This window comes from Oncorhynchus keta, chromosome 3, assembly GCF_023373465.1.
Source record: "Oncorhynchus keta strain PuntledgeMale-10-30-2019 chromosome 3, Oket_V2, whole genome shotgun sequence".
In the NCBI taxonomy this organism is placed as follows: Eukaryota; Metazoa; Chordata; class Actinopteri; order Salmoniformes; family Salmonidae; genus Oncorhynchus; species Oncorhynchus keta.
The window spans coordinates 19,667,152-19,679,651 of NC_068423.1; the positions used below are offsets into that span (position 1 = coordinate 19,667,152).

At 45.0% G+C, this 12,500-nt stretch overlaps 1 protein-coding gene and 1 pseudogene across 2 annotated transcripts in view; both read left to right on the top strand.

The window, feature by feature from the left end:
• Positions 1-3,773, top strand: part of LOC118374114 (myozenin-1-like) — a 13,065-nt gene extending 9,292 nt beyond the window's left edge. Inside the window, exons 3-6 of one of the 2 annotated variants that reach the window (XM_052492542.1) lie at positions 2,491-2,657; positions 2,886-2,961; positions 3,137-3,308; positions 3,434-3,773. In XM_052492542.1, coding sequence (XP_052348502.1) covers positions 2,491-2,657; positions 2,886-2,961; positions 3,137-3,308; positions 3,434-3,674 — 656 coding nt within the window. In that variant the 3' untranslated portion in view covers positions 3,675-3,773. The remainder of the gene's footprint in view (positions 1-2,490; positions 2,658-2,885; positions 2,962-3,136; positions 3,309-3,433) is intronic. The other variant, XM_052492548.1, reaches the window with a different exon arrangement.
• A 632-nt stretch (positions 3,774-4,405) lies between these two features.
• The window catches only part of LOC118372689 (inactive ubiquitin carboxyl-terminal hydrolase 54-like), a 63,092-nt pseudogene continuing 54,997 nt past the window's right edge, over positions 4,406-12,500 (top strand).

The window sequence follows — 12,500 nt, forward strand, 5'->3', positions numbered from 1 at the left end:
GAGAGAGAGAGAGAGAGAGAGAGAGAGAGAGAGAGAGAGAGAGAGAGGTTTGGAGGGAGAGAGAGAGAGAGAGAGAGAGAGAGAGAGAGAGAGAGAGAGAGAGAGAGAGAGAGAGAGGAGAGAGAGAGAGAGAGAGAGGTTTGGAGGGAGAGAGAAAGAGAGAAAGAGAGAAAGAGAGAGAGAGGTTTGGAGGGAGAGAGAGAGACAGAGAGAGAGAAACAGAAATATGTTTGGAGGTATAGAGCGAAACAGAGAGAGAGAGAGAGAGAGAGAGACCGTTGCCTTAGAGTACACAGTAACTATACATACCTCGGCCTAAACATCAGTGCCACAGGTAACTTCCACAAAGCTGTGAATGAGCTGAGAGAAAAGGCTAGAAGGGCCTTCTATGCCACCAAAAGTAACATAAAATTTGAGATACCAATTAAGATCTGGCTAAAAATACTTGAATCAGTTATAGAACCCATTGACCTTTATGGTTGTGAGGTCTGGGGTCCGCTCACCAACCAAGACTTCACAAAATAGGACAAACATCAAATTGAGACACTGCATACAGAATTCTGCAAAAATATAATCTATGTACAACTTAAAACACCAAATAATTATCAAAATCCAGAAAAAAAACGTTAAATTCTACAACCACCTAAAAGGAAGCGATTCCCAAACCAAACAGAGAGATGAACCTGGAGAAGAGTCCCCTAAGCAAGCTGGTCCTTGGTGCTGTTCACAAACACAAATAGACCCAACAGAGCCCCAGGACAGCAACACAATTAGACCCAACCCAAAAAGATAATTACTTGACATATTGGAAAGAATTAACAAAAAAAACAGAGCAAACTAGAATGCTATTTGGCCCTACACAGAGAGTACACAGTGGCAGAATACCTGACCACTGTGACTGACCCAAACTTAAGGAAAGCTTTGACTATGTACAAACTCAGTGAGCATAACCTTGCTATTGAGAAAGGCCGCTGTAGGCAGACATGGCTCTCAAGAGAAGACAGGCTATGTGCTCACTGCCCAGCTCAGTGGAAACTGAGCTGCACTTCCTAACCTCCTGTCAAATGTATGACCATATTAGAGACACATATTTCCCTCAGAGAACACAAAGAATTCAAACCTGATTTTGTTAAACTCCCATATCTACTGGGTGAAATACCACAGTGTGCAGCAATATTTGTGACCTGTTGCCACAAGAAAAGGGCAACCAGTGAAGAACAAACACCATTGTAAATACAACCCATATTTATTGTCCCATTTGTACTTGAACTATTTGTACATTGTTACAACACTATTATAGACATATAGACATAATGTGACATTTGCAGTTTCTTTGTTCTTTTGGAACTTCTGTGAGTGTAATGTTACCTGTTCATTTATATTGTTAATTTCACTATTGTTTATGATCTATTTCACTTGCTTTGGCAATGTTAACATGTGTTGTCCTTGCTAATAAAGCCCTTGAATTGAAATTGAATTGAAATTGATATGAATTGAATGAGAGAGAGAGAGAGAGAGAGAGAGACAGAGAGAGAGAGAGAGAGAGAGAGAGAGAGAGAGAGAGAGAGAGAGAGAGAGAGAGAGAGAGAGACACAGAGAGAGACAGAGAGAGAGAGAGAGAGAGAGAGAGAGAGAGAGAGAGAGAGAGAGAGAGAGAGAGAGAGAGAGAGAGAGAGACACAGAGAGAGAGAGAGAGAGAGAGAGAGAGAGAGAGAGAGAGAGAGAGAGAGAGAGAGAGAGAGAGAGAGGAGGAGAGATGGAGGGAGAGGGAGAGAGAGAGAGAGAGAGAGAGAGAGAGAGAGAGAGAGAGAGAGAGAGAGAGAGAGAGAGAGAGAGAGAGACACAGAGAGAGAGAGAGAGAGAGAGAGAGAGAGAGAGAGAGAGAGAGAGAGAGAGAGAGAGAGAGAGAGAGAGAGAGAGAGAGAGAGAGAGAGAGAGAGAGAGAGAGAGAGAGAGAGAGAGACACAGAGAGAGACAGAGAGAGAGAGAGAGAGAGAGAGAGAGAGAGAGAGAGAGAGAGAGAGAGAGAGAGAGAGAGGGAGAGATAGAGAGAGAGAGAGAGAGAGAGAGACACAGAGAGAGACAGAGAGAGAGAGAGAGAGAGAGAGAGAGAGAGAGAGAGAGAGAGAGAGAGAGAGAGAGGGAGAGATGGAGGGAGAGGAGAGAGAGAGAGAGAGAGAGGGAGATGATGTATAATGGTAATACTTCCACGTTGCTCTCAGATATGTTAGTTGGAATTTGCATCATATTGAATGCACCTATCTACATGTTCAAATCTCCAGAGCCTAGGAGTTGGAGCCGAGACTAGAGGATGGGGGGTATAAAAGGTTAAGGGTTGATATCGGACTGGGAAGATAATATTAATGGATAATTGATTGTATAAATATAGCAGGTTTCCAGTGCTCAAAATGCTTTATATTGTAAAAGGGGAAACTGTGGAGTAGTGTGAACGTAGCATTGGAATCAACACTGTGTTTCCCTCTTCTCCAGATGAAGAGTCAAACCCTGAGGCGTCCGAATTTGATCTGGGCACAAAGATCAACACTCCTAAAGACACCATGTTGGAGGAACTGTCTCTTTTGACCAACAAGGGATCCAAGATGTTCAGGATGAGGCAACAGAGAGTGGAGCACTTCATCGTCACCAACGAGAATATGGTGAGGACAGGGAGACAGAGGGGAAGGGGAGGTCTGTGTGTGTCTTTGCACACTGTCTGTGTGTGTGTGTTTATGTGTGTCTGTGTGCGTGTGTATGTATGTGTGCTTTCACACTGATCTGGATGTGTGTGTGTGCGTGCGTGCATGCGTGTGTGTTTGTGTGCGTGTGTGTCTGTGTGTGCGTGTGTGTGAGTCTGCTTATCTGAGAGTGTGTCCTGCCTCCTCTAGCAGAATCTCCAGCAGCTGGTTCCATCCCTGGGGTGTGAGACGACAGCCCCACCACTCACTCAGGAACTGGAGCACGGTAGAACTATGCACTTTTACATTCCATTAGTTCCACTGTACCCAGCTAAATCAAGCATACCTCAAGTACGTGAAAGTACTTGACATTGACATGTGTTGAACCCTGGTCTGATATCAACATGGCTGCGATGAGGACTTGTGGATGGAGGGAGTGAGGTGACCTTGTGTTTCTCTAGAGGAGGATAAGGAGGCGGAGGAAGAAAAGAAGAGACAGCAGTACGTGCAGACTTACGTGTCGCCGTGGGAACGAGCCATGAGGGGAGACGAGTCCCTGACCTCTACCATGCACCACCACATGGCTGGACCACATACCCCCCACGACATGCCTAAGTTCAAGAGCTTCAATAGGTAACACACCTGCTGAGAACCTCAACCTACAGTCTTCAGTGTATGTCAGCTATGACATGGCCTTCAATCTGCTGATGTAACTACCATGTATACTGTACATAATGATATTGATATTTGATTGACAGGACGGCCCTGCCCTATGGCGGCTCCGAGAACGCGGGAGGCCACTTGACCTTCGAGCCTCCCGAGATCCAATTCGCCCAGCTGGAGGCGGAGTCCCTCCACTCCCTGCAGGGGGACATTAGGTCCCGCCCCTCGTTCAACCGCACCCCCATCGGCTGGGTCTGTAACCTGGAGGACAACTCACACATCCACATGGAGCTGGACAACATGCTGCCCTTCGACGGAGAGACGGATGATCTGTAGACACACACACACACACACACACACACACACACACACACACACACACACACACACACACACACACACACACACACACACACACACACACACACACACACACACAACCCAGCTGTACTTACACACGTATGTTGATGTGTACAGGTATTTATTTGCATGAAACATACATGGCTGAAGAGAGAAGAGAAGAGAAGAGACAGAAGGTGATGGTGATGATGAAGGCGATGGTGATGATGAAGGGGGAAAAGAAAGTGATGAAGATAATAAGACAATAACCTTGACAGTAGGAAATGTAGCCTGGATTAAACTGTATTTACCAATAAACCTTCCGTGTACAGAAATTCTGCTTACTGAGCTCTGCTTATTTTCAATGTATCTTATCCCTCACTCAACACATTAGAAATCAGGTCTGCTCTGCTACAGTATCGTCATGACGTCATTCGTACAGTACCATAGAGGCAGTTCAGCTCATTGACCAGGAGAGGGCGATCGCGAGCCGTTTAGTCCCACAGTGACGTCACTTACAGTGATCGGGAAAAACGGGGGTGCTTATGTATTGATTTGTTGTTAATAATAAAAAATTATAAAAATAAAATAAATATCACTGCTATGCGGAAGACACACACACACACACACACACACACACACACACACACACACACACACACACACACACACACACACACACACACACACACACACACACACACACAAACGGGCGTGCTGTCGCGAGAGCAGCGTGTCGGGTTCACAGCGCTGGATTGAAGGCTGGATTGTGCGCCTCTCCTCTCCGTTGTAATTTTTACCGGGACAGCACGAGACTGGAACGGGACACTAACGGGACCCGAGGTGAGAACTCCATCTACGAGAGATAAATGCAGGGACACGGGGTAGTCATTCACCTGTAAATAATTGCAGCGGACGCACGCGGCAAAGAGTTCGAGCGTGGTGCCGCGCGGCCAGATGTGACATAACGGCTGTCATCTACTGTGCGTAGTTTAGGATGCCCCCCCCCCCCTCCTCTGTTTATTGCGCTGCAAGGCTGTAATGGATGTTCATTATTCACGTAGCCGTGACCAGTATCTCCACGAGGTTCGCTTTGGGCATCATTAGGATCGTTTTTATAACAGACGGAGATTCTGTTGACCGGGACTAGCCTATAACCCGTTCCGTTAGGCTATTCAATTTTATTACAGCTGGTTTGCGTTAACTATTAAGTGCCCGGCGACTTGTTGATAGAAAGCCATCCTCAACCCCGGTAGCAGGTGTCATCGGTCCCGGTATTGATGTATACCTCATCTGTTTGGTCTTTATGGATGAGGTCAGTGGTGTAGTGGAGGGTATACGCAGATACGCGTTCTTCAGTGGGCATGGCGTAGACTCACTTCTATAATAATCCCTATTGTTGCGTATCAAAGTAGTTTAGTTGAGTTATACGCCATATCAATTAATAGGACTGATGGAACAGATCGGAATGTTTAGCTCAACATTTTGATCAACTATTATTTATTCACATTTTAGGCGCAGCTCCCGGTAGGCCAACTGGTGAATGTTCCAAAATGCAATTTGCGGGAAAACAGCTTTTTAAAATGCGCACCGCACACACAAGCGGTTTCATGGACAGTGGTGGAAATTTCCTTCAGAAAGAGGGGTGGATTTAAAGATGCAGCAACTATCATGGTTTGTTAATATGATTAGGATAATGCCTTTGGTTGCCAGACATTGGAAAACAGTTGAAAGAACAGGAGAACACATAATGAGTAAGTCTTTATCAAAAATAATGGCCCTTTGAAGTAAGTTAATGGCTAATGATAAGCCTAACCCGTCTTCTGGTAGATGGAAAGGCAGTGCCGAAAACCTTCTCTATTAAATGTTGATTAGCTTCTGGCAAACTCCATCTCATGTGCTACAGAAACAATGCTAATCAAACAACAGTGCCTGCATACTAGGTGCCTGCATACTTGAATTAAAGGGTAACTACTCTCAAAAATGAAAAATTCTTAGATTTTTCCTAGACCTCAAAAGTGGTCTCCTGATGTGGTTCAAGCCTTGTTGTGTACTTAGAACATAAAATGTTGTTGTTTTTCTGTAAAGAAAAGTGTGCCAGAACAAAAACCTGAAAAACGTTGGAAAATCTGAAACCTGCGCATTTCTGATTCAGTTGATCTGTTTCAATAGTAGGCTTGGGTTGGCTTGGGTTGGCTTGGGTTGGCTTGGGTTGGCCTGACTGTGAAAGACCAATATGGGATTCATCAGTTTAGGTCATTCAGAGTGTATGTCACGGTTTCTCATAGAATATTTCACACAGGGTGGCTTTCCTTTGGTGGGCGACTTCTCCAGACAGACAGACAGACAGACAGACAGACAGACAGACAGACAGACAGACAGACAGACAGACAGACAGACAGACAGGCAGGCAGGCAGGCAGGCAGGCAGGCAGGCAGGCAGGCAGGCAGGCAGGCAGGACAGACAGACAGACAGACAGACAGACAGACAGACAGACAGACAGACAGACAGACAGACAGCTAACCCTGTGGGGACACACAATTAAGTCCCATTCAAAATCCTATTTTCCCTCACCCTAACATTAGCCCAAAAACCTAACCTTAACCCTAAACCTAATCCTAGCTCTTAACCCTAACCCTAACCTTAGCTCCTAACCCTAAACCTAATCCTAGCTCTTAACCCTAACCCTAACCTTAGCTCCTAACCCTAAACCTAATCCTAGCTCTTAACCCTAACCCTAACCTTAGCTCCTAACCCTAAACCTAATACTAGCTCTGAAACCTAACCCTAACCTTAGCTCCTAACCCTAAACCTAATTCTAACCTAACCCTAAACCCCCTGGAAATAGAATTTGACCTTGTGGTGACCAGCAAAATGTCTCCAGTTGGTCAAATTGGTGTTCACTATTCTTGTGGACACACACACACACACACACACACACACACACACACACACACACACACACACACACACACACACACACACACACACACACACACACACACACACACACACACACACACACACACACACACACACACACACACACACAAATGCTTGCAAGTTAAGCATTTCACTGTACTCATGCATGTAACAATACAACTTGCAACATGAAACACGCACACACACATTAGAATGTTAGAATCACCTTTGGAAGCAATTACAGATGTGAGTCTTTCTGTTTGTCTCTAAGAGCTGTGCACACCCGGACTGTACAACATTTGCACATTATTCTTTTTTAAATTCTTCAAGCTGTTAAGAGCGTTGGGTTAGTAACCAAAAGGTGCCCTTGAGCGAGGCACTTAACCCTAATTGCTCGTGTAAATCGCTCTGGATAAGAGCGTCTGCTAAATGACTGAAATGAAGACGTGGCTGAGCGTCTGCTAAATGACTGAAATGAAGACGTGGCTGAGCGTCTGCTAAATGACTGAAATGAAGACACGGCTGAGCGTCTGCTAAATGACTGAAATGAAGACGTGGCTGAGCGTCTGCTAAATGACTGAAATGAAGACATGGCTGAGCGTCTGCTAAATGACTGAAATGAAGACGTGGCTGAGCGTCTGCTAAATGACTGAAATGAAGACGTGGCTGAGCGTCTGCTAAAAGACTGAAATGAAGACACGGGGGTTGGTGATCATTGATAGACAGACATTTTTGCCATAGATTTTCAATCCGATTTAAGTAAAAACTGTAACTAGGCAACTCAGGAACATTCAACGTTGTCTTGGTAAGCAACTCCAGTGTATATTTGGCCTTGTGTTTTACATTATTGTCCTGCTGAAATGTGAATTTGTCTCCCAGTGTCTGGTGGAAAGCAGACCCATAACATGATGCAGCCACCACCATGCTTGGAAATATCCAGAGTGATGTCTTATGTTGGATATGGCCAAAACATACCGCTTTCTTTTTACATTTACATTTACATTTAAGTCATTTAGCAGACGCTCTTATCCAGAGCGACTTACAAATTGGTGCATTCACCTTATGACATCCAGTGGAACAGCCACTTTACAATAGTGCATCTAAATCTTTTAGGGGGGTGAGAAGGATTACTTATACCTATCCTATCCTAGGACAGCCATTAAACTCTGTAACTGTTTTAAAGTCACCATTGGCCTCGGTGAAATCCATGAGCAGTTTCCTTCCTCTCCGGCAACTGAGTTAGGAAGGACGCCTGTATCTTTGTAGTGCCTGGGTGTATTGATACACCATTCAAAGTGTAATTAATAACTTCATCATTCTCAAATTGACATTCAATGTCTGTTTTTATTTTTTTTCCATCTAACAATAGGTGCCCTTCTTCGCAAGGCATTGGAAAACCTCCCTTGTCTTTGTGGTTGAATCTGTGTTTGAAATTCACTACTCAACTGAGGGACCTAAAGCAGATAATTGTATGTGTGGGGTAAAGAGATGAGGTAGTCATTCAAAAATAATTGTAAACACTATTATTGCAGACAGTGAGTCCATGTAACATATTATGTGACTTGTTAAGCACATTTACTCCTGAACTTATTTAGGCTGGCCATAACAAAGGTTTTGAATACTTATAGACTCAAGATATTTCAGCTTACATTTTTTAAAATGAATTTGTAAACATTTCTAAAAACATAATTCCACTTTGACATTATGGGGTATTGTGTGTAGACCAGTGACACAAAATGTAAATGTAATATATTTTAAATTCAGGCTGTAACACAACAAAATGTGGAAAAAGTCCAGGGGTGTGAATACTTTCTGAAGGCACTGTAGATGGAAATGTGGTCAGGTAGAACTGATGGAATTCCACGTTGGTTTGGAGACTGTAGTTACAGTGCATTCAGAATGGGGTATTGTGTGTAGATTGATCAGGGAAATGTTTTATTGAATCGATTTTAGAATAAGGCTGTAACGTAGCAAAATGTGGAACAAGTCTGTCTCCCACTCTCTCTCTCTCTCTCTCTCTCTCTCTCTCTCTCTCTCTCTCTCTCTCTCTCTCTCTCTCTCTCTCTCTCTCTCTCTGTCTCTGTCTCTGTCTCTGTCTCTGTCTCTCTCCCTCTGTCTCTCTCATCTCTCCCTCTGTCTCTCTCTCTCTCCGTCTCTCTCTCTCTCTCTCTCTCTCTCTCTCTCTCTCTCTCTCTCTCTCTCTCTCTCTGTCTCTGTCTCTGTCTCTGTCTCTGTCTCTGTCTCTGTCTCTGTCTCTCTCCCTCTGTCTCTCTCATCTCTCCTCTCTCTCTCTCTCTCTCTCTCTCTCTCTCTCTCTCTCTCTCTCTCTCTCTCTCTCTCTCTCTCTCTCTCTCTCTGTCTCTGTCTCTGTCTCTGTCTCTCTCCCTCTGTCTCTCTCATCTCTCCCTCTGTCTCTCTCTCTCTCCGTCTCTCTCTCTGTCTCTCTCTCTCTCTCTCTGTCTCTGTCTCTGTCTCTGTCTCTGTCTCTGTCTCTCTCTCTGTCTCTCTCTCTCTCTCTCTCTGTCTCTCTCTCTGTCTCTGTCTCTGTCTCTCTCTCTCTCTCTCTCTCTCTCTCTCTCTCTCTCTCTCTCTCTCTGTCTCTGTCTCTGTCTCTCTCTCTGTCTCTCTCTCTCTCTCTCTCTCTCTCTCTCTCTCTCTCTCTCTCTCTCTCTCTCTCTCTCTCTCTCTCTCTCTCTCTCTGTCTCTGTCTCTGTCTCTGTCTCTGTCTCTCTCTCTCTCTCTCTCTCTCTCTCTCTCTCTCTCTCTCTCTCTCTCTCTCTGTCTCTGTCTCTGTCTCTGTCTCTGTCTCTGTCTCTGTCTCTCTCCCTCTGTCTCTCTCATCTCTCCCTCTGTCTCTCTCTCTCTCCGTCTCTCTCTCTGTCTCTCTCTCTCTCTCTCTCTCTCTCTCTCATTTTAAGTTTTAATGGTAATTTCCTACAATTCTACAAATTTTGCCATGGGACAGAGATATTCTGTTGTTGTGTTTTACAGCTAATGTCCTGCAATTCTACTAATTTTATAATGAATTATGTTATGTTAATATGATATCTGAGTGACTAACAAAATGAGTGGGGGCCCACTGGAGGTCAGGGTCCCTGGGCACGTGCACTGCGTGCCCGGTCAGTATTCGGCCAGGATTACTACCAGTTTAGATAGCTGACTAGACTAACTACTAATAAATAAAAAATCTGACATGGCTAATTGAGTGTTACTGACATAGATATTGACAAATATTGCAAGTTTTTTTTTATATATTACCCTTATAACTATTACTACTTTAAATCACCCATGTCAGCAAACGTATTTAATTTCAAACTTCACAAAAATATCTAGTAGGGCCTTATCGGTTATTTATTATAATGAACAATATCATCAAAATGTTCACGATCAGTGGTCAGTTTAGTTGGTCTAGACTGACATAACAAGAGAAAAACTCCTGATGCACAGCCACATTTCAAAATTGCTCTGTGTGTATTCTACTTTTCTCAATCTCAATAGTAAGTTCCACAATAATTATAATAATATTTTTGGGGGTCGGGGGCCCCTTAGTGTCAAGGGGCACTAAACGACCTCTTAGTCACTTGTGCCTGGATCCGGCCTTGGAGACATAGGACAGGGTTCGTGTGCGTATGAATTACATTATGTAAGAGATATTAAGTGAATATATATTCATATCAACATATTCACAGCCTTTATATCCTCCTAAAAGAATGTATGTGTGAATGTACATGTGTCTGATTATAATGATGAATTCTTTATACACTGTAAGTGTGTGTGTGTGTGTGTGTGTGTGTGTGTGTTATACTGTATAGTAGATTAATGAACATACTGTATAAGCTGAGTGAATTACCTTGTGTATTAGTCTTCGATCATTTCTACTATCTGTCACACACACACACACACACACACACACACACACACACACACACACACACACACACACACACACACACACACACACACACACACACACACACACACACACACACACACACACACACACACACACACACACACACACACACACACCATCATAGGGGCACCTGCATAGGCTATTTTGACCAATAACGGTTCAATGCATTTCGAGTCAGTAGACTTACCACTCAAAGTAATAGAGTTCATCGTGATAGTATGTGATGCCCTGGGAGGCAAGCAGCATGTTGTCCCAACTCTTTCTGTGAGAAACTCTGAATCCCTATGGATTGTCCAACTGCCATTCCACTTTCAAGCGGCGTCTGTGTGGATATGAATTCAAATTCAATCAAGTAGCAGGCTTAGCTGGATAAACAGCAGAGACAGAAATGCAATATGACATTTTCTGAAGTAGTTTGGGGTGTGGCCTCGTCTCAGAGGAATCCTCCTCGGAGCAAGATGCAGATGGTAATTGCAAGAGTGGGCCCATAGGTTGAGAGAGAGGAAGGTGATAATTGCAAGGGTGAGCCCATAGGTTGAGAGAGAGGAAGGTGGTAATTGCAAGGGTGAGCCCATAGGTTGAGAGAGAGGAAGGTGGTAATTGCAAGGGTGAGCCCATAGGTTGAGAGGGAGGAAGGTGGTAATTGTAAGGGTGAGCCCATAGGTTGAGAGAGAGGAAGGTGGTAATTGCAAGGGTGAGCCCATAGGTTGAGAGAGAGGAAGGTGGTCATTGCAAGGGTGAGCCCATAGGTTGAGAGAGAGGAAGGTGGTAATTGCAAGGGTGAGCCCATAGGTTGAGAGAGAGGAAGGTGGTCATTGCAAGGGTGAGCCCATAGGTTGAGAGAGAGGAAGGTGGTAATTGCAAGGGTGAGCCCATAGGTTGAGAGAGAGGAAGGTGGTCATTGCAAGGGTGAGCCCATAGGTTGAGAGAGAGGAAGGTGGTCATTGCAAGGGTGAGCCCATAGGTTGAGAGAGAGGAAGGTGGTAATTGCAAGGGTGAGCCCATAGGTTGAGAGAGAGGAAGGTGGTCATTGCAAGGGTGAGCCCATAGGTTGAGAGAGAGGAAGGTGGTCATTGTAAGGGTGAGCCCATAGGTTGAGAGAGAGGAAGGTGGTCATTGTAAGGGTGAGCCCATAGGTTGAGAGAGAGGACGGTGATAATTGCAAGGGTGAGCCCATAGGTTGAGAGAGAGGACGGTGATAATTGCAAGGGTGAGCCCATAGGTTGAGAGGGAGGAAGGTGGTCATTGCAAGGGTGAGCCCATAGGTTGAGAGGGAGGAAGGTGGTCATTGTAAGGGTGAGCCCATAGGTTGAGAGAGAGGACGGTGATAATTGCAAGGGTGAGCCCATAGGTTGAGAGAGAGGAAGGTGGTCATTGCAAGGGTGAGCCCATAGGTTGAGAGGGAGGAAGGTGGTCATTGCAAGGGTGAGCCCATAGGTTGAGAGGGAGGAAGGTGGTCATTGTAAGGGTGAGCCCATAGGTTGAGAGAGAGGAAGGTGATAATTGCAAGGGTGAGCCCATAGGTTGAGAGAGAGGAAGGTGGTCATTGTAAGGGTGAGCCCATAGGTTGAGAGAGAGGACGGTGGTCATTGCAAGGGTGAGCCCATAGGTTGAGAGAGAGGAAGGTGGTCATTGCAAGGGTGAGCCCATAGGTTGAGAGGGAGGAAGGTGGTCATTGCAAGGGTGAGCCCATAGGTTGAGAGGGAGGAAGGTGGTCATTGTAAGGGTGAGCCCATAGGTTGAGAGAGAGGACGGTGATAATTGCAAGGGTGAGCCCATAGGTTGAGAGAGAGGAAGGTGGTCATTGCAAGGGTGAGCCCATAGGTTGAGAGAGAGGAAGGTGGTCATTGCAAGGGTGAGCCCATAGGTTGAGAGAGAGGAAGGTGGTCATTGTAAGGGTGAGCCCATAGGTTGAGAGAGAGGACGGTGATAATTGCAAGGGTGAGCCGATAGGTTGAGAGAGAGGAACGTGGTAATTGCAAGGGTGA